This window comes from Coregonus clupeaformis, unplaced genomic scaffold (genome assembly GCF_020615455.1).
Source record: "Coregonus clupeaformis isolate EN_2021a unplaced genomic scaffold, ASM2061545v1 scaf0926, whole genome shotgun sequence".
NCBI lineage: Eukaryota > Metazoa > Chordata > Actinopteri > Salmoniformes > Salmonidae > Coregonus > Coregonus clupeaformis.
Genome location: NW_025534380.1, coordinates 125581 through 147636, shown reverse-complemented (window position 1 = coordinate 147636; position 22056 = coordinate 125581). Strand labels below are relative to the sequence as shown.

Genomic DNA, 22056 nt, shown 5'->3' with positions numbered 1-22056 from the left:
ATGGTCTAAAGCTACATGAAAATTAACCACATTTCAAAATGTTAAAATATGTTTGATAGAGAAGTTAAAATCATGTTCAAGTGTCCAACATTATGCTAGCTCAAACTTGCTCACTCACAAAAATATGGCTAGTTTAGCCAACAAATGTCCACCCAGTTAGTTTCCACCCTGTTAGGATTATGCACCTAACAAGTTGGAAAATGCAACAAAAAATGTGCCTGAGTTTGACCAATATATTTTTCTGAAAGTCAGACGTCCTTTTTCTGATAGAATACTACACTAAATTATTATTTTTTTTCTCCAAAAGTTATGAGGTCCAAAATGCACCACATTGTAGGAATGACCTGGCTAATACAATTTCCTAAAAGATGACCGACATGGCATTGGGTTTCATCTTGTTTCATTACTCAGGGTTGTACAGTACAGTTCTGAGGACGCTGAAAAGTTGATCAGCTACAGTATCAGCAGAATTATTGTTGCAATGTGTGACGGCACCGTCAGTGTTTTATCCAAACATGTCATTATTTTATTTTTTGATGCAATGAAATGTGCAATTGTGCTTGTCTCCTTCACCGTGGCAAAACATTCAGGAGAACTTCAGTGCCCGTATAAGTCGGAACGCTGTGAAGGAATATACAGGTATCTGCCTAAATAAAGTATCTTAATAGGGAGTTGAGCCCCACGAGCTGCCAGAACAGCTTCAATGCACCTTGACATAGATTCTACAATTGTCTGGAACTCTATTGGAGTTCTTATACTAATAATAAATAAATTCCATAATTTGGTGTTTTGTTGATTGTAGTCAAACGCTGCCTCAGGCGCGGCTCCAGAGTCTCCTATAAGTGTTCCATTGGTTTGAGATCTGGCGACAGACACACACCCTTTAAAGGCCCTGTGCTCCGTTGAGACCCCTCTTTCAAAGTCACTGAGATCTCTTCTAGCCATGGTAGCCAAAATAATGGGCACCTGGGCATTTTAATACATGACCCTAAGCATGATGGGATGTTTTAATCACTTAATTAACTCAGGAACCACACCTGTGTGGAAGCACCTGGTTTCAATATACTTTGTTCCATCATTTTCTCAAGAGTTTCCTTTATTTTGGCAGTTACCTGTATGTCAAAAGCAGTTGATGTATCTTGATTTTAAAATATCTGTTGTACATTTACCAAAGTAACAAGTTCTGTGTTTTTAAAGAAATGACTGATTCATATTTTGTTCTCACACTTTAAGAGTTGTGATGGCGACCAGCGCACAATGCTGGCCTCATATGATGATGGTAGGTGTATGTGGAAACACGTAATAAACTGACCCAAGCTATATTATTTAATTTAAATCTCAATTTAAGAGGATACATTTAGTAAGATATCAATTGTTGTCCCTTAACTGCTGGGATGAATAATACACATTTGTTTATGTAATTTTATTGTCAATAAAGTTTCTCTCTCATTATTCCTTCACCAGTGCTGCCCCCTCCTGGTGACATCCAGGTCCTGTTGCTGACGTCAGACTCAGTGTCTCTGAGCTGGTGTTCTCCTCAGGGGCTGACAGGACCACAGACATTCAGAGTGACCTGGGGGTGTGACGGTGAAACAAGCTCAACAAGAGTGAAAGGTGGGCATCATCTTGAAATAAGCAGTCTCCAACCTGGTAAAAAGTACCAGTTCAACGTGGCTACAGAGGGAGAAGATGGAAGCCAAAGCAGATGTGTCTCAGCATCCTTATCCACAGGTACAGTAGGCTAACTTGTGTTTTTATTCACACTACATCATTCATTCATTCCTAGAGACATTTTTGGACTCTCTGTCAAAAACAGCTCATCCTCTATTCTAAACAAATCTTGATTTTTGTTCCAGTGGTCCCACCCAGAGATTTCAAGATAGACCATTTGGAAGAGACCTCCTTCACTCTCCCCTGGTCCAATGCTGAAGGGGTGGAGAATGTCCCACAGCACTTCTTCATATCCAACTGCATCCCAGGAAGAGACCCCCTCGCAGCCATTACTGACGACTGCCACAAAACCTTCTCAAACCTGCAACCTGGCACAGAGTACACTGTTAGTGTTTCAACTGTGCTGAGCAATGGGGAACAGAGTGAACCTGTCTCTACAACTATCTGCACTAGTAAGAGATCTTCCCCCAATTACAGCTCATCATCTCTTTACCAGAAACTACAGTGATTTTGTTGCATTACAAATAACATTTTTGTTTTGTTGTTAGTGTTCTGTTATGTTTTTCCCCATATCAAAAGCCCTGGATTTATTGTACTTTTCCACCCGTAAGGCTATAAATATTTTATTAAATGTTTAAGTGATACAATTTTTTGAAAATGAGGTGAGCTAAAAATGTAACGTAGAACTAGGGCTTGAATGTACAGTAACAAACAGTTACATGACCTTTCAACATCTTCATATCAGAACCATGGACAGTGTCGTGACTTGACTTTAACATTAATCTGAGGACTGTTATCTAATCAACTATGATTAATTGTTACCCGAATTTTGATGAATAATGTAACAATGAACTCGTTAGGATCTGGGGCACCACGAGAGCAGTTCTTTAGTTACCATCTCCCGAATTAAACTCTAAAAGTTCTTTACCAATCACATCTATTAACAGTCAACGTATTTTTTATTTTATTTTTTTATTTCACCTTTATTTAACCAGGTAAGCCAGTTGAGAACAAGTTCTCATTTACAACTGCGACCTGGCCAAGATAAAGCAAAGCAGTGCGATAAAAACAACAACACAGAGTTACATATGGGGTAAAAAAACATAAAGTCAAAAAATACAACAGAAATATATATACAATGTGTGCAAATGTAGCAAGTTATGGAGGTAAGGCAATAAATAGGCCATAGTGCAAAATAGTTACAATTAGTATTAACACTGGAATGCTAGATGTGCAAAAAGATTATGTGCAAATAGAGATACTGGGGTGCAAAAGAGCAAAATAAAAAACAATATAGGGATGAGGTAGTTGGGTGGGCTAATTTCAGATGGGCTGTGTACAGGTGCAGTGATCGGTAAGGTGCTCTGACAACTGATGTTTAAAGTTAGTGAGGGAGATAAGAGTCTCCAGCTTCAGAGATTTTTGCAATTCGTTCCAGTCATTGGCAGCAGAGAACTGGAAGGAATGGCGGCCAAAGGAGGTGTTGGCTTTGGGATTGACCAGTGAGATATACCTGCTGGAGCGCAGACTACGGGTGGGTGTTGCTATGGTGACCAATGAGCTAAAATAAGGCGGGGATTTGCCTAGCAGTGATTTATAGATGGCCTGGAGCCAGTGGGTTTGACGACGAACATGTAGTGAGGACAAGCCAACAAGAGCGTACAGGTCACAGTGGTGGGTAGTGTATGGGGCTTTGGAGACAAAACGGAGGGCACTGTGATAGACTACATCCAATTTGCTGAGTAGAGTGTTGGAGGCTATTTTGTAAATGACATCGCCGAAGTCAAGGATCGGTAGGATAGTCAGTTTTACGAGGGCATGTTTGGCAGCATGAGTGAAGGAGGCTTTGTTGCGAAATATGAAGCCGATTCTAGATGTAACTTTGGATTGGAGATTATTTTAATGTGAGTCTGGAAGGAGAGTTTACAGTCTAACCAGACACCTAGGTATTTGTAGTTGTCCACATACTCTAGGTCAGACCCGTCGAGAGTGGTGATTCTAGTCGGGTGGGCGGGTGCCAGCAGCGTTCGATTGAAGAGCATGCATTTAGTTGTACTAGTGTTTAAGAGCAGTTGGAGGCTATGGCATTGAATGGCATTGAAGCTCGTTTGGAGGTTTGTTAACACAGTGTCCAATGAAGGGCCAGATGTATACAAAATGGTGTCGTCTGCGTAGAGGTGGAGCTGAGAGTCACCAGCAGCAAGAGCGACATCATTGATATACACGGAGAACAGAGTCGGCCCAAGAATTGAACCCTGTGGCACCCCCATAGAGACTGCCATAGGTCCAGACAACAGGCCCTCCGATTTGACACATTGAACTCTATCTGAGAAGTAGTTGGTGAACCAGGCGAGGCAGTCATTTGAGAAACCAAGGCTATTTAGTCTGCCAATAAGAATGCGGTGGTTGACAGAGTCGAAAGCCTTGGCCAGGTCGATGAAGACTGCTGCACAGTACTGTCTATTATCGATCGCGGTTATAATATCATTTAGGACCTTGAGCGTGGCTGAAGTGCACCCATGACCAGCTCGGAAACCGGATTGCATAGCGGAGAAGGTACGGTGGGATTCGAAATGGTCGGTGATCTGTTTGTTAACTTGGCTTTCAAATACTTTCGAAAGGCAGGGCAGGATGGATATAGGTCTGTAACAGCTTGGATCTAGAGTGTCACCCCCTTTGAAGAGGGGGATGACCGCGGCAGCTTTCCAATCTCTGGGGATCTCAGACGTTACGAAAGAGAGGTTGAACAGGCTAGTAATAGGGGGTTGCGACAATTTCGCGGCTAGTTTTAGAAAGAAAGGGTCCAGATTGTCTAGCCCAGCTGATTTGTAGGGGTCCAGATTTTGCAGCTCTTTCAGAACATCAGCTGTCTGAATTTGTGTGAAGGAGAAGCGGGGGGCATGGGCAAGTTGCAGCGGAGGGTGCAGAGTTGGTGGCCGGGGTAGTGGTAGCCAGGTGGAAAGCATGGCCAGCCGTAGCAAAATGCTTGTTGAAATTCTCGATTATTGTAGATTTATCGGTGGTGATAGTGTTTCCTAGCCTCCGTGCAGTGGGCAGCTGGGAGGAAGTGCTCTTATTTTCCATGGACTTTACAGTGTCCCAAAACTTTTTTCTGTTTGAAAAAGTTAGCCTTTGCTTTCCTGACTGCTTGTGTATATTGGTTCCTAACTTCCCTGAAAAGTTGCATATCGCGGGGGCTATTTGATGCTAATGCAGTACGCCACAGGATGTTTTTGTGCTGGTCCTGGGCAGTCAAGTCTGAGGAGAACCAGGGGCTATATCTGTTCTTAGTTCTGTATTTTTTGAATGGGGCATGTTTATTTAAGATTGAGAGGAAATTACTTTTAAAGAACAACCAGGCATCCTCTACTGACGGAATGAGTTCTATATCCATCCAGGATACCTGGGCCAGGTCAATTAGGAAGGCCTGCTCGCTAAAGTGTTTTAGGGAGCGTTTGACAGTGATGAGGGGTGGTCGTTTGACCGCGGACCCGTTACGGACGCAGGCAATAAGGCAGTGATCCCTGAGATCCTGGTTGAAGACAGCGGAGGTGTATTTAGAGGGTAAGTTAGTCAGGATGATATCTATGAGGGTACCCATGTTTACGGATTTAGGGTTGTACCTGGTAGGTTCGTTGATCATTTGTGTGAGATTGAGGGCATCTAGTTTGGATTGTAGGATGGCCGGGGTGTTAAGCATATCCCAATTTAGGTCACCAAGCAGTACGAACTCTGAGGATAAATGGGGGGCAATCAATTCACAAATGGTGTCCAGGGCACAGCTGGGGGCTGAGGGTGGTCTGTAGCAAGCGGCAACAGTGAGAGACTTATTTCTGGAAAGGTGGATTTTTAGAAGTAGAAGCTCAAACAGTTTGGGCACAGACCTGGATAGTATGATAGATCTCTACAGTAGATTGCAACTCCACCCCCTTTGGCAGTTCTATCTAGACGGAAAATGTTGTAGTTGGGGATGGAAATTTCAGCATTTTTGGTGGCCTTCCTAAGCCAGGATTCAGACACTGCTAGAACATCAGGGTTGGCGGAGTGTGCTAACGCAGTGAATAACTTAAACTTAGGAAGTAGACTTCTGATATTTACATGCAAGAAACCAAGACTTTTGCGATTACAGAAGTCAGCAAATGATAGCGCCTGGGGAGTAGGAGTGATACTGAGGGCTGCAGGGCCTGGGTTAGCCTCTACATCACCGGAGGAACAGAGGAGGACTAGAATAAGGATACGGCTAAAGGCTTTAAGAACTGGTCTTCTAGTGCGTTGGGTACATAGAATAAAGGGGGCAGATTTCCGGGCATGGAGGAAAGATTCAGGGCATTATGTACAGACAAGGATATGGAAGGATATGAGTAAAGTGGAGGTAAACCTAAGCGTTGGGTAACAATGAAAGAGATAGTATCACTGGAGGCACCAATTGAGTCGGTCTCCGCGTGTATGGGGGGTGGGACAAAGGAGCTATCTAAGGCAGGTTTAGCTGAGCTGGGGGATCTACAGTGAAATAGTACAATTAGAAATAACCGAAACAACAATAAGCTAACCATATTGACAAGGGAGAGAGGCATAAAGCAATCACAGGTGTAATTTGAGAGAGCTAAGACAACAGTTGGTAATGACGACACAGTTTGGGCTGAGGCTAAACATAAACAGGATGCAGTACCGTAAAAAGGAACAGTCCAGCAGACATCAGCTGTATAGCTGAGTTATCATAAGGTCCGGTGAACAGCAATAGGATAGTTCGGAGGTAGTTCGGGGGCTGGCTGCTAAAGCACTAGCGAGCAAGAGGCCACGGCTAGCGTGTGCTAGCGGGCCGGGGCTAGCAGATGGAATCTTCAAGGTCTATGTCGTAACGGGAAGCCTGTTGTAACCACATCAGACGATTTCGTCGGCAGACCAGTCGTGTAGGATCGGCGGGGCTCCGTGTCAACACTAGGTGGTCCCGTCCGGTTGACAGAGAGGTAGATAGCCGGGAGATGGGAGATGGGCCTAGCTCAGGATGATTAGCCAGACCACAACGTCCATTTTGTTGCAGCTAGCTGGTAGCGATGAATCCGGAGTTAAAGGTCCAGTGATTCAGTGATTCCGGCAGAAAAACTGATATGTTCTGTGTCGATAACGCGCTGTGCCGACAGTGCAGACTGGCCGAATAATAGTCCAGACTAGAGCTGGCTGGTAGGTGGTGCAGGCCATGGACAATGGTGAAAAACCGCTAACGGTAGCTGATAGCAAGTAGCTAGTTAGCTGGCTACTCCCGTCCGGTAGACCTAGAGGTAGATAGCCTGGATATGAGCCTGGCTCTAGGCTAGCTCGTGGCTAACTGGTGCTTGCATCGGGGGCAGTGGTGATTAGCCAAACAGCAACATCCATTCGGTTGCGGCTAGCTAGTTGCGATCCGGTGATTAATGTCCAGTGATTAAATTATTCCGGCAGAAAAATCCAATGTTCTGGGTGAAATACCGCTAACTGTGGCTAATAGCAAGTAGCTAGTTAGCTGGCTAGCTAGTTTCAACTGGAGATTCTAGATAAAAGGTAAGTCAATAATAGAATCCGTTCCACATTGAGTGAGGCGGGTTGCAGGAAAGTATATTTTGTAGAAGGATGAAAAGTCTGATAGGAAAATATGTACGAAAAATACAAAAAAGCTGGGTATTTAAAGGCTATTTACAGACACACGACAAAAACAGAACTGCACTACTACGCCATCTTGGATTCCATGGAGGTATTAATCATAACCTCGTATCATATCATCATTCTGAACAGTCGTAACCTCCTTTCATCTGCAAAAACCCGAGCCTTACTTATGATTCAGTACTACAGAAATGTGTTTAATTATTTATTTAGTAGCTAATTAAATGGGAACACAGGATAAACACACCCACTCTACTGGTTATTGACTGGAAACGTAATGCGATGAAAATAGGTCCCTAGCGGAATGACAACAACATTGATGCTTGTTAAAGAAGAGAGGGAGAGAATCACTTAACAATGCCACATTCGGAAACTACTCTCCTCTACTGTAACCATATACTTTGCACACAAACCGCCGCCCTCTTTGATATGCCTGGTTCGCCATGTATCTCTCTCGGTGGACAGGGCCGCCTTGGAAAGGTAGTTGGGCCTTTTCGCGGAACGCTTTTAAGGCTCTGATTGTCCGAAGGGGTTCCAACAAGTCTTCTGTTTTTCTCCTCTGTAGTTGTCTGGTATCCGGTGACTTGTCATGTAGTCCTGAACAGAACTACAAAATTGATTTTCCTTCCATACGCTCTTAAAGTTGCTTCTTTGAAGATAGGCTAGCCAGCCGTATCGATGGTTCCCCAGTGGGGTGATGAGAGTAGCGTAATACGGTGGTTTGAGCAGGGTAGCAGATGGTGATTTTACCCACGCACAGCTACGTATTATACTCAACAAAAATATAAATGCAACAATTTAAACAATTTTACTGAGTTAAAGTTCTTACAAGATAATCTGTACATTGAAATAAATTCATTAGGCCCTAATCTATGGATTAGGCCCACCCACTTGGGAGACATGCCCACCCACTGGGGAGCCAGGCCCAGCCAGCCAATCAGAATGAGTTTTTCCCCACAAAGGGCTTTATTACAGACCGGGTGGCTGGTCTCAGACGATCACGCAGGTGAAGAAGCCGGATGTGGTTGTTAGGCCAGTTGGAAGTACTGCCAAATTCTCTGAAACAATGTTGGAGATGGCTTATGGTAGAAATATGAACATTCAATTCTCAGGCAACATCTCTGGTGGGCAGTCCTGTAGTCAGCATGCCAATTGCACAATCCCTCAATACTTGAGACATCTGTGGCATTGTGTTGTGACAAAACTGCACATTTTATAGTGCCCTTTTATTGTTCCCAGCACCTGTGTAATGATCATGCTGTTTAATCAGCTTCTTGACATGCCACACCTGTCAGGTGGATGGATTATCTTGGCAAAGGAGAAATGCTCACTAACAGGGATATAAACACATTTGAGAGAAATAAGCTGTTTGTGCGTATGGAACATTTCTGGGATCTTTTCTTTCAGCTCCTGAAACATGGGACCAACACTTTACATTTTGCGTTTATATTTTTGTTCAGTATAGTAAAGACAAGATTAAATTGAGACTAGTTTGATGGGTAAAAATGTGATTACTTGATGAGAGAACAGTGTGTGCAGCCTGAAGCTTTTTTTGCTTGCATTCTGTCCCTATAGTCCCATCATGCAGCCCATATGTTTTAGTTTGTAAGACATTCTAAGGTTTCTGTAATTCACAACTAAAGTTGCCAAATAACTTTAAATCTAGCAAATAGGACCTGTTTCAAATGATCACTTTTACGCTCAGCATAGCCACTTCATATGCGCATGGGCTCTGGATTGGGAGAAATATCCTTTCTATTTTATTCACATAAATTCAATTATATTCTTCTTACTATAAAATAATTGCATGGGACTTGAGCTTATCTTGTCTGCTAAATGAACAAGCCTATGGCATGGTGCATAGCCAGATAATATACAGTAGGCCAACTCTTCTGTTCTTCTGAAATACAGTTTCTTCATATCATGTTTCTTTAGTCCTGCCTAAAATAAATCATTGATTTATTGTGATGGTGTATATTAAATCATTTAGACTTCTTAAAATTGTTGATGTTTCAAAGGCACGCATCATAGCCCAGGTGTTTATTTGCATGAATCACTGGACACAACAGGCGATTTTTAGACAGGCTTCTATTTGAGCCAGGCTTCTATTTCCTTTATGCACACAGCTTTTGCTAATTTGCATAGTCAATTGTTTAATTCCAGCTTTCACTTCCAGAATTTTAATAAATGTATTAATTTCCTGCACTAATGTGTTATCATTTACATGTCACATTTATTTTGTCTTAGTATGCCTCTATTTCGAGAAAAAAAAAAACTTCCTTGACAGAATAAATATTCTCCTCTAACTGTGCATTTTCAGCAGTTCTTACTTGCGCCACTAGAGGGCGATCGGGCGATTTCTTGGTCTGTACTCCCGAAGCTGTTCACTGTTTTTGTGCTTGCCAGTTAGCAGTTGTCAGCTGTTAGCCAGTTTCTTACTGAATTATTTAATGTAACAAATCAAACATTAAACCTTGTAAACAATTCATGGTAATTCATGGTAACCTCGTAAATAATTAATTTAGACCAGGCGTTTATTTGAAACAGGCGTTTATTGACTGAAATGTTTGTCATTGTTAGGATATTAAGAAGGACAGGAGGCTACTTGAGACTCAGCATTTCATATAAGTTTTATGGTATGTTAATTCACGGTCAATTACTGTGAGACCGGCAGTCTATTGCATGACAATAACCAGCTGACAAAATGTCATGACCTACACAGCCCTAGGTAGAACATCTTAAAATACTATGGCAATCTTAGTGCAACACCGAGCCTAATCAAGAGATTTTGGCCTTTTGGGGAGGCTGAAAGAAGCAACATTCAGCCAATATCTGAGAGGAAGTTATGTATCTTTATCGAAAGCTTGAGGACTTTCTTTTTTTACAACTTAAATTTTTCTGATTTATAAAATTGAGAAATGTTAAGTGGGACATCTGTTAAACATTTAATTACATTTGAGTGTACAAACATTTTGCCCTCAGAACAGCCTCAATTCATTGGGTCAGACTCTACAAGGTGTCGAAAGCGTTCCACAGGGATGCTGGCCCATGTTGACTCCAGTGCTTCCCACAGTTGTGTGAAGTTGGCTGGATGTCCATTGGGTGGTAGACCATTCTTGATACACACGTGAAACTGTTGAGTGTGAAAAAACCAGCACCGTCGCAGTTCATGACCCAAATTTATGCTCCTGGCACATACCATACTCCGTTCAAAGGCACAAACATATTTTGTCTTGTCCATTCACCCTCTGAATGGCACATGTATAAAATCCATGTCTCAATTGTCTCAAGGCTTAAAAATCCTTTAACCTGTCTCCTCCCCTTCATTTACACTGATTGACGTGGATTTAACAAGTGACATCAATAAGGGATCATAGCTTTCATCTGGATTCACCTGGTCAGTCTTTCATGGAAAGTGCAGGTATCCTTAATGTTTTGTAAACTCAGTGTATATCTGGAGTTAAACTGTAGCCCTGACAATAATGTATTTATTTTCCCTTAGTACTTCCTGCTCCAGAGCAGCTTACTGTTGACTCAGTGGACACCACATCAGCTGCTGTTAGCTGGAGCCAGCCACCAGGATTGGACCAAACCCAACATCATTACCAGATCTCCTACCACTGTCCAGGGACAGAACCACACATCACTAACAAATCTTCACACAACATCACTCTCTCTGACCTGCAACCTGCTACTGAATACTCTGTCACTGTCTGCACTGTGTTGGAAAATGGAAAGCAAAGTCAACTGGTGTCTACAACCCTCACCACAGGTAAGTACCCTATTTAAATATTATTTCTGGTTATCAAAATGACTATGTGAATTCCCCAGATCTCGAAATGCAGTTTGGTAGTGAAATCAATAAAAATGGTTTATACAGTGCATTCTGAAAGTATTCCGACCCCTTAACTTTTTCCACATTTTGTTACATTACAGCCTTAATAAAACATTTATAAAATATATTTTGTTTCATCAATCTACACACAGTACCCCATAATGACAAAACAAAAACTGGTTATTAGAATTTGCTGCAAATTTATTACAAATTAAAAAGTATTCAGAGCCTTTGCTATGAGACTTGAACTTGAGCTCAGGTGCATCCTGTTTCGAATGATCCTCCTTGATATGTTTCCACAACTTGATTGGACTTCACCTGTGGTAAATTCAATTGATTGGACATGATTTGGAAAGGAACACACCTGTCTATATAAAATGTCCCACAGTTGACAGTGCATGTCAGAGCAAAATTGTCCGTAGAGCTCCGAAACAGGATTGTGTCGAGGCACATATCTGGGAAAGGGTACCAAAACATGTCTGCTGCATTGAAGGTCCCCAAGAACACAGTGGCTTCCATCATTCTTAAATGGAAGAAGTTTGGAACCACCAAGATGCTTCCTAGAGTTGGCCACCTGGCCAAAACTGAGCAATCAGGGGAGAAGGGCCTTAGTCAGGTAGTTGACAGAGAACCCGATGGTCACTCTGACAGAGCTCCAGAGTTCCTCTGTGGAGATGGGAGAACCTTCCAGAAAGACCACCATCTCTGCAGCACTCCACCAATCAGGCATTTATGGTAGGGTGGCCAGACGGAAGCCACTCCTCAGTAAAAGGCACATGCAAGCTAGATTATATGGTCTGATGAAACCAAGATTTAACTATTTGACCTGAATACGAATCATCACGTCTGGAGAAAACCTGGCACCATCCCTACGGTGAAGCATGGTGGTGGCAACATCATGCTGTGGGGATGGTTTTCAGCGGCAGGGCCTGGGAGACTAGTCAGGATCAAGGGAGAGATTAACGGAGCAAAGTACAGAAAGATCCTTGATGAAAACCTGCTCCAGAGCGCTCAGGACCTCAGACTGGAGAATAGCAGGAGTGGCTTCGGGAAAAGTCTCTGAATGTCCTTGAGTGGCCCAGCCTGAGCCCGGACTTAAATCCTATCGAACATCTCTGGAGAGGCCTAAAAATAGCTGTGCAGTGACGCTCCCCATCCAACCTGACAGAGCTTGAGAGGATCTAAAAAGAATGGGAGAAACTCTCCAAATACAGGTGTGTCAAGCTTGTAGCGTCATACGCAAGAAGACTCAAGGCTGTAATCGCTGCCAAAGGTACTTCAACAAAGTACTGAGTAAAGGGTCTGAATACTTATGTAAATGTGATATTTCCGTTTTTTTATTTTATAAATTTGCAAAAAATTGTAAAAACCTGGTTTTGCTTTGTCATTATGGGGAATTGTGTGTAGATTGACAAGGGGGGAAAACAATGTAATTAATTTTAGAATAAGGCTGTAACGTAACAGAATGTGGAAAAAGTCAATGGGTCTGAATACTTTGCGAATGCACTAATATCTGAGTTCATGCTTTCTTCCATTCCTGTGAGTCATTAAGTCAAGGAGTTGATCTGCCTCTGGTTGCTTTAACTTTATCAGTAGTACAGTGTTAAACACTTGTTATTGTGGAGATGATTTACAGTGCCTTGCAAAAGTATTCATCCCCCTTGGCGTTTTTCCTATTTTGTTGCATTACAACCTGTAATTTAAATTGATTTGGATTTCATGTAATGGACATGCACAAAATAGTCCAAACTGGTGAAGTGAAATGAAAAAAATTACGTGCATATGTATTCAACACCTTTGCTATGAAGCCCCTAAATAAGATATTGTGCAACCAATTACCTTCAGAAGTCACATATTTAGTTAAATAAAGTCCACCTGTGTGCAATCTAAGTGTCACGTGATCTGTCACATGATCTCAGTATATATACACCTGTTCTGAAAGGCCCCAGAGTCTGCAACACCACTAAGCAAGGGGCACCACCAAGCAAGCGGCACCATGAAGACCAAGGAGCTCTCCAAACAGGTCAGGGACAAAGTTGTGGAGAAGTACAGATCGGTGTTGGTTTATAAAAAAATATCTGAAACTTTGAACATCCATTATTAAAAAATGGAAAGAATATGGCACCACGACAAACCTGCCAATAGACGGCCGCCCACCAAAACTCACGGACCAGACAAGGAGGGAATTAATCAGAGGCAACAAAGAGACCAACGATAACCCTGAAAGAGCTGCAAAGCTCCACAGCGGAGATTGGAGTATCTGTCCATAGGACCACTTTAAGCTGTACACGCCACAGAGCTGGGCTTTACGGAAGAGTGGCCAGAAAAAAGCCATTGCTTAAAGAAGAAAATAAGCAAACGCATTTGGTGTTCGCCAAAAGGCATGTGGGAGACTCCCCAAACATATGGAAGAAGGTACTCTGGTCAGATGAGACTAAAATTGAGCTTTTTGGCCATCAAGGAAAACGCTATGTCTGGCGCAAACCCAACACCTCTCATCACCCCGAGAACACCATCCCCACAGTGAAACATGGTGGTGGCAGCATCATGCTGTGGGGATGTTTTTCATTGGCTGGGACCGGGAAACTGGTCAGAATTGAAGGAATGATGGATGGTGCTAAAAACAGGGAATTTCTTGAGGGAAACCTGTTTCAATCTTCCAGAGATTTGAGACTGGGACGGAGGTTCACCTTCCAGCAGGACAATGACCCTAAGCATACTGCTAAAGCAACACTTGAGTGGTTTAAAGGGAAACATTTAAATGTCTAAATGTCTTGGAATGGCCTAGTCAAAGCCCAGACCTCAATCCAATTGAGAATCTGTGGTATGACATAAAGATTGCTGTACACCAGCGGAACCCATCCAACTTGAAGGAGATGGAGCAGTTTTGCCTTGAAAAATCCCAGTGGCTAGATGTGCCAAGCTTATAGAGACATACCCCAAGAGACTTGCAGCTGTAATTGCTGCAAAAGGTGTCTCTACAAAGTATTGACTTTGAATAGTTATGCACGCTCAAGTTTTCTGTTTTTTTGTCATTTCTTGTTTGTTTCACAATAAAATGTATTTTGCATCTTCAAAGCGGTAGGCATGTTGTGTAGATCAAATGATACAAACCCGAATTTTTTTAAATAAATTAATTCCAGGTTGTAAGGCAACAAAATAGGAAAAATGCCAAGGGGGGGTGTGAATACTTTCGCAAGCCACTGTATAATCACACCATTCTTATAATTTATATAAATGAATGAATATAGCATAAACTCTTCATTTTTATTACATTACAAATCTAACCTATGTTGTGTGACTTCTGCCTTAGCTTATTTCTTCCCATATCAAAATGAATTGCAGACTGCAAAGCTGACCTTTTTTGATTTTTCAAGTACTATTCTACTTTCCCTTCTGTAGTTTCTAGAGATTAACAACAGTTTATTTTCCCTCAGTACCTCCTGCTCCGGACCAGCTAACTGTTGACACCACGTCAGGTACTGTTAGCTGGAACCAGCCACCAGGATTGGACCAAACCCAACATCATTACCAGATCTCCTACCAGTGTCCAGGGACAAAACCCCACTACACTACCACATCTTCACACAGCCTCACTCTCTCTGACCTGCAATGTGGTACTCAGTACTCTGTCACTGTCTGCACTGTGCTGGAAAATGGAAAGAAAAGTAAACTGGTGTCAACAACCCTCACCAAAGGTAACGAAGTACCCAACTTAAGTATTATATCTAGTGTCAAAGTTGATTAAACATTAACTAGTTATCAAAATGACTCTAAACTAATCATAATGGATGTGTCAGCATTGGATGTAAAGGTACAGTATCTTCCCTGATGAGAAATATACATTGGGGGGAAAAAAGTATTTAGTCAGCCACCAATTGTGCAAGTTCTCCCACTTAAAAAGATGAGAGAGGCCTGTAATTTTCATCATAGGTACACGTCAACTATGACAGACAAAATGAGAAAAACAATTCCAGAAAATCACATTGTAGGATTTTTAATGAATTTATTTGCAAATTATGGTGGAAAATAAGTATTTGGTCAATAACAAAAGTTTCTCAATACTTTGTTATATACCCTTTGTTGGCAATGACACAGGTCAAACGTTTTCTGTAAGTCTTCACAAGGTTTTCACACACTGTTGCTGGTATTTTGGCCCATTCCTCCATGCAGATCTCCTCTAGAGCAGTGATGTTTTGGGGCTGTCGCTGGGCAACACGGACTTTCAACTCCCTCCAAAGATTTTCTATTGGGTTGAGATCTGGAGACTGGCTAGGCCACTCCAGGACCTTGAAATGCTTCTTACGAAGCCACTCCTTCGTTGCCCGGGCGGTGTGTTTGGGATCGTTGTCATGCTGAAAGACCCAGCCACGTTTCATCTTCAATGCCCTTGCTGATGGAAGGAGGTTTTCACTCAAAATCTCACGATACATGGCCCCATTCATTCTTTCCTTTACACGGATCAGTCGTCCTGGTCCCTTTGCAGAAAAACAGCCCCAAAGCATGATGTTTCCACCCCCATGCTTCACAGTAGGTATGGTATTCTTTGGATGCAACTCAGCATTCTTTGTCCTCCAAACACGACGAGTTGAGTTTTTACCAAAAAGTTATATTTTGGTTTCATCTGACCATATGACATTCTCCCAATCCTCTTCTGGATCATCCAAATGCACTCTAGCAAACTTCAGACGGGCCTGGACATGTACTGGCTTAAGCAGGGGGGACACGTCTGGCACTGCAGGATTTGAGTCCCTGGCGGCGTAGTGTGTTACTGATGGTAGGCTTTGTTACTTTGGTCCCAGCTCTCTGCAGGTCATTCACTAGGTCCCCCCGTGTGGTTCTGGGATTTTTGCTCACCGTTCTTGTGATGATTTTGACCCCACGGGGTGAGATCTTGCGTGGAGCCCCAGATCGTCAGGGAGATTATCAGTGGTCTTGTATGTCTTCCATTTCCTAATAATTGCTCCCACAGTTGATTTCTTCAAACCAAGCTGCTTACCTATTGCAGATTCAGTCTTCCCAGCCTGGTGCAGGTCTACAATTTTGTTTCTGGTGTCCTTTGACAGCTCTTTGGTCTTGGCCATAGTGGAGTTTGGAGTGTGACTGTTTGAGGTTGTGGACATGTGTCTTTTATACTGATAACAAGTTCAAACAGGTGCCATTAATACAGGTAACGAGTGGAGGACAGAGGAGCCTCTTAAAGAAGAAGTTACTCTTAATCTTGCTTGTTTTAGTCCATACTTTTCCTATTTGTTCTTTTTCCTCAATTTGTCTGTCATAGTTGACGTGTACCTATGATGAAAATTACAGGCCTCTCTCATCTTTTTAAGTGGGAGAACTTGCACAATTGGTGGCTGACTAAATACTTTTTTCCCCCACTGTATCATGGTGAATTCCGCAGATCTCATAATGCAGTTTGGTGCTGAAATCAATAAACAGCGTTTATAGTATCTGAATTCTTGCTCGCTTCCCATTAGTGTGAGTCAATAAATCAAGTAGTTGATCTGCCTCTGCTTGCTTTAACTTTATCAGTACTAGTGTAAAACACTTCTTATTGTGGAGAGTATTTATAATCACAGCATTCTTTATATTGAAAGAAATTGGTGTGGCGGCGACAATGTAGCAGCACCGTTAATAAATGAATACAGCAGAAACCCCTAATTTATGTTACTTTACAAATCTAACCAATGTTGTGACTTCTATTGTTTTTTTAACATATTTCTTTCCATATCAAAAGGAATTGCAAGCTGTAATCCTCCTGTAATATATTTCTGGAGTTAAACTATAGCCCTGACAATAATCTATTTCCCCTTAGTACCCCCAGCTCCAGACCAGCTGACTGTTAACTCAGTAGACACCACATCAGCTACTGTTAGCTGGAGCCAGCCACCAGGATTGGACCAAACCCAACATCATTACCAGATCATCTACTACGGTCCAGGGACAGAACCCCACTACACCACCACATCTTCACACAGCATCACTCTCTCTGACCTGCAAGGTGGTAGTCAGTACTCTGTCATTGTCTGCACTGTGCTGGAAAATGGAAAGCAAAGTCAACTAGTGTCAACAACCCTCACCACAGGTAAGGAAGTACCCTACTAAAGTATTATGTCTGGTGTCAAAGTTTATTTATTTTTAACTAGTTATAAAAATGACTGAACTAATCATAATGGATTTGTCAGCATGGGATGTAAAGGTACATTATCTTTTCTACTTTGACTACTATTGTACTTTTCCTCCTGTTAAAGATGATAGAAATCCTCATCATTTCATGATTTTCAATTTGAGTGTAATTATTTCTCTATAGCCTTTACTTTCTCACTCTGAACGCGATTGGGATGGGTGCGGCTTCTTGACAATGATCGCAATGGCTCCAATGCACAGCGCCCCTGGAGCAATTAGGATTAAGTGCCTTGCTAAAGGGCACTGCAACATATTTTTCACCTTGTCTGCTCCGGTATTCGAACCAGCAACCTTTCGGTTACAGGCCCAACACTGTGTCCTCCGTTAATATTGAGGCTACCTGCCTCTACCTTACCCCTACCTACAGTGTCCTCCGTTAATATGGAGGGTACCTGTCTCTACCTTACCCCTATCTACAGTGTCCTCTGTTAATATTGAGGCTACCTGCCTCTACCTTACCCCTACCTACAGTGTCCTCCGTTAATATGGAGGCTACCTGTCTCTACCTTACCCCTATCTACAGTGTCCTCCGTTAATATTGAGGCTACCTGCCTCTACCTTACCCCTACCTACAGTGTCCTCTGTTAATATTGAGGCTACCTGCCTCTACCTTACCCCCTATCTACAGTGTCCTCTGTTAATATTGAGGCTACCTGCCTCTACCTTACCCCTACCTACAGTGTCCTCTGTTAATATTGAGGCTACCTGCCTCTACCTTACCCCTATCTACAGTGTCCTCCGTTAATATTGAGGCTACCTGCCTCTACCTTACCCCTATCTACAGTGTCCTCTGTTAATATTGAGGCTACCTGCCTCTACCTTACCCCCATCTACAGTGTCCTCGGTAGTTATTGGGACAGTGCAGCATTTCTTCTTATGGCTCTATACTCCAAAAGTTTGGATTTGAAATCATGACTATGAGGTTAAAGTGCAGACAGTCAATTTTGATTTGATGGTATTTTCATCTATATCGGGTGAACCATTTAGAAATAACATCATGTGTGATAAAGTAGTTAAAAGTTTAGTATTCTCAGAATATCAGGCGCGGGCTGAAAATCGACATCTTCACATTGCATTTTTTTTTAGGGGGCAGGAGAATTAAAAATTATGATTAAAGCGCTTAAAGTATCCTTGTTATTTAAGCGCTTTAATCATAATTTTTACATTGCAAACAGTAAATATCATTTTTCATGCTACGAAAGGTAGCGGATCCGGCCAAATAGGTTCTGTAACGCATCAGTCCAAAATGGAGAGGTGCCGGATCCTGTTACCGCAGGATCTGGCTCAAATAAAGCACTGATGATACAAGTAAAACACATTAACACATTACCAAAGATCTTACTTTAATAATTTGTGATTCAGTACAGTGGTGGGAGAGACCCTCTGGAGTTGCTGCAGTGTGTGTTCTACTGGCTGTGATCATAGGCCTGTGGGTTTCCTGTAAGTGTTTTTTTTTTTTTTTACTAAAACATTTGTAGTCAATGTTGTGACAGTTACACATTTTGATTGACTTTTCCCTTTTACAGATGCCACTGTAGCGCGAGACCAGCTACAGTATAGTCTACATTTCAGGACCACAGAGAGAGACCAGCTACAGAATATTCTAAATACCAGGACCACAGAGAGAGATCAGCTACAGAATAGTCTAAATACCAGGACCACTGAGAGAGACCAGTTAAAAACCAGGCTTAGGTCCTATGGTGAGTGCAGTCTTTTATTTTCTTAATTTACAAGTATCATTTTATTTCATACTTAGAAGAGATGTAATTTATTTGTAGACTTTGAAATGCCTGCTGTTCTTTTTTTTTCATTTATTTCAGAGAAACCCTGTCTGAATGAATGGTGGAAGTTTGGCACCAGCTGTTATTATGTCTCCTCCACGAGGGACTCTGCCGGGGACGGTCAGCAGCAGTGCAGAGCAATGGGTGCTGAATTGGTTGTTATAAACAGCAGAGAAGAACAGGTAATAGAGAATACATTAGTAATGCTATAATACTACTGTTTCTTTATTATTATTATTATTATTATTATAATTATTAATCATTATCTACATCTCTGATTAGTATTCAATATGTAAATAATTGTATCACCAATGTTCATGTCACTGTCAATTTATAGAATATACTTCCTGCCAGCAAAGCAAGTTTGCATGAGATTATATCTATACCTATACTATAGTATAGCAGCTGAGGCTGCAACCTGATCTCATAGTTTCACTTCGACGTAATCTGGATCAAAGTCTATTTTTGACGCATTCATTCCATGTGGTTACAGGGTTAATTATGTGAGGTTACAGGGTTCAAACAGAAACAACTCAAAGGGTTATGGTTAGGGGTTAAGGTTAGGGCAATTGGTTGGGGAAGGCTTCAAACAAAAATGATTAAAAACAACGCTCTGTTTCCATCAAGTACTCTCCCTCTTGCCTGAGCATTGTGAACTGCCGTGGCGCAGTCGTCAGAGCAGATTGGTCTGTGTGGTGTGAGCACGCTTCCCCTCCAATCGTCCTGAGTTTTCACCAGTGCTCGGCAACATTTTTGTATTTTTTTGTGTGCGCTGAGGAAGGCATATATCAAAGTACTTAGGACCTTTTCAAACATCCTAAATCCCCTTGTATTTCTATTGACCAGGCTCAGTACATTATACTACTACTACTACTACTATTAGACTACTACTACTATTATTATTTATTAAAATGTAAAACTGTTTCTCTGCTGTGGAGATTAAATAATGGTCTTTGTTTTTCTTCCAAAATGATATTATAGATATTTATCCATGGATTAAAGAAGAATGTCTGGATTGGTGCACATAAAAATGACGGAATCTGGAAGTGGGTTGACGACACAGCATTTAAACCTACGTAAGTGAACAGGTTCTGGAGGACTTTTTTTCTGTTGTAATAAATTACTTTTTACAGTCTGATAATCTTGTCCTCAGCCAGCTGTCTCTCTCACTCTCTGTCGAATGGTAGCAATTGAGCCTGGAGACTAGGTTAACCGTCTGATTCTCTATTTTCTATTGGATGATATTAATCTCTGATTCTCTGTGTTGTTTATAGCTATTGGATGGAAGGGGAACCAAGTAACTTGAATGACGAGGTGGCTTGTATTGAGATCTCACAGACGGCATCAGACCCATTGAAGAGTTGGAAGGGTGGAATATGTACTTTAAATTACTGGGTGTGTGAAAAACCGTTCACACCGTAGTCTAATTATAATCACTAATGTAAGCCCCTATCTTATGGAGTTGCACTGGTTTTCCCTTTGTTAGGCTTAACGTGTTTCTATGTGTATCTATATTGAAATATGTATTTGATGTCTTTAAAGAGACCAGGGCTATGTGGAGTTTGTCCACCATTCATCAGGCCCAGGGGAGTGGAACTGTGGTCTAGTAGGCTCTAACTGTGGTCTAGTAGGCTCTAACTGTGGTCTAGTAGGCTCTAACTGTGGTCTAGTAGGCTCTAACTGTGGTCTAGTAGGCTCTAACTGTGGTTGACTTTTTTTAAAACTATATTTACAATTTTTACCATTTAATGTGTGCATACAACAATTGAATAAGATTCTGTTTTCATTTAAGTTTTTACAATTATCAATCCATTTCAAATGCAGCAGTGTTCTATGTTTCCTTCCATTCCATTCCATATGTACCATGTGTTCATTCTACTGAGTAAATACATCTATATACTGTGATCTAGGTATGTCATTTACTTGTCAGGTATACTGTAATACTAAGTGTTGTAATGTATGAATAGTAACTCCAATGTTTTCCTTCTAAATGGTGTCAGTTATTAGTTGACGTAGTACAGTAAAAACACTTTAGTTAATAGATAGAAAACAGTCGTTATCAGTAAAGTTATAGCAGTACCAGAATTGACCACTAGAAGGGTTGTGTCATCCATGGACATCTGACCAGAGCCCGTATTCACAAAGCATCCCAGAGTAAGAGTGCTGATCTAGGATCAGTTTTGTCTTTGACCTCTCTCTGGTAATGTTCGTTGTTTTATCTTTTTACTTAGCTTACCCAGTACAAAGGAACCGATGGGATAGTCCCAAAAGAGCAAACTCTGCCCAACTAGCAACACAATACTCCTGTTGGATGAAATATTCACATTTAGAACTTCTGTGCAGTATTCTGGAACTTGAACTTAAAACCTAAACATGTGCATCTTCTAAGGCTCCAACCTTAGCTATACCCACTGGATACCATTATGGACCTATAGCGTTCACATAATAATGGAGTCAGATTGATAAATGTAGGTTATTATTATATTCAACATAATTTCTACACATCTACACCTTAACAGGTGTCTTGAACATACTGAAGTCTGAGATTTCTGAGTTCCCAGGTGTTTTGAATGCAGCATTAGGGGATCTGTTCTCCACCACCCACAACCTATCTGGGTACATCATTTGTCCCCCACAACCTTCCTGGGTACATCATTAGGGGATCTGTTCAGATATGTTATGATATGATATGAGATCAGATCAGATATGATACTGTATGAGATCAGATCACATATAATTTATTAGATATGATATGTGGGGGGGTGTTCAGCTGCAGGGTGTGGTACGACGGTGAGGTGGCGGAAGCAGAAGTGTCGTTTGAAGCTGAAAGCATGTCGAGGACAGTTAGCGAGAAAGATGAGTGGACAACAGTGAAGTCCAAGAATGGAACAAAAATGGTTAAAATTGTTGTGGAAAATGAGTCTGATGAATCGTTCCTTGTTGGAG

At 41.7% G+C, this 22056-nt stretch overlaps 1 protein-coding gene across 1 annotated transcript; it reads left to right on the top strand.

Moving 5' to 3' along the window:
• Positions 1 to 1257: 1257 nt before the first annotated feature.
• LOC123485991 (fibronectin-like) lies at positions 1258 to 21101 on the top strand. Its single transcript, XM_045217125.1, has 11 exons — positions 1258 to 1279; positions 1465 to 1614; positions 1857 to 2123; positions 10937 to 11080; positions 14581 to 14841; positions 16959 to 17228; positions 18692 to 18769; positions 18856 to 19029; positions 19150 to 19292; positions 20092 to 20186; positions 20385 to 21101. The coding sequence occupies exons 1-11, from the start codon at positions 1258 to 1260 to the stop codon at positions 20530 to 20532; spliced, it is 1752 nt and encodes a 583-aa protein (XP_045073060.1). The 3' UTR covers positions 20533 to 21101.
• Positions 21102 to 22056: the final 955 nt, after the last annotated feature.

Excerpts from the sequence above, each read along its gene's own strand:
- LOC123485991 (XM_045217125.1), top strand. The coding sequence starts at position 1,258 with ATGCTGGCCTCATATGATGATG. Across the intron at positions 1,280-1,464 it reads GCTGGCCTCATATGATGATG|TGCTGCCCCCTCCTGGTGAC; the intron begins GTAGGTGTATGT and ends TTCCTTCACCAG. Across the intron at positions 1,615-1,856 it reads AAGCTCAACAAGAGTGAAAG|TGGTCCCACCCAGAGATTTC; the intron begins GTGGGCATCATC and ends TTTTTGTTCCAG.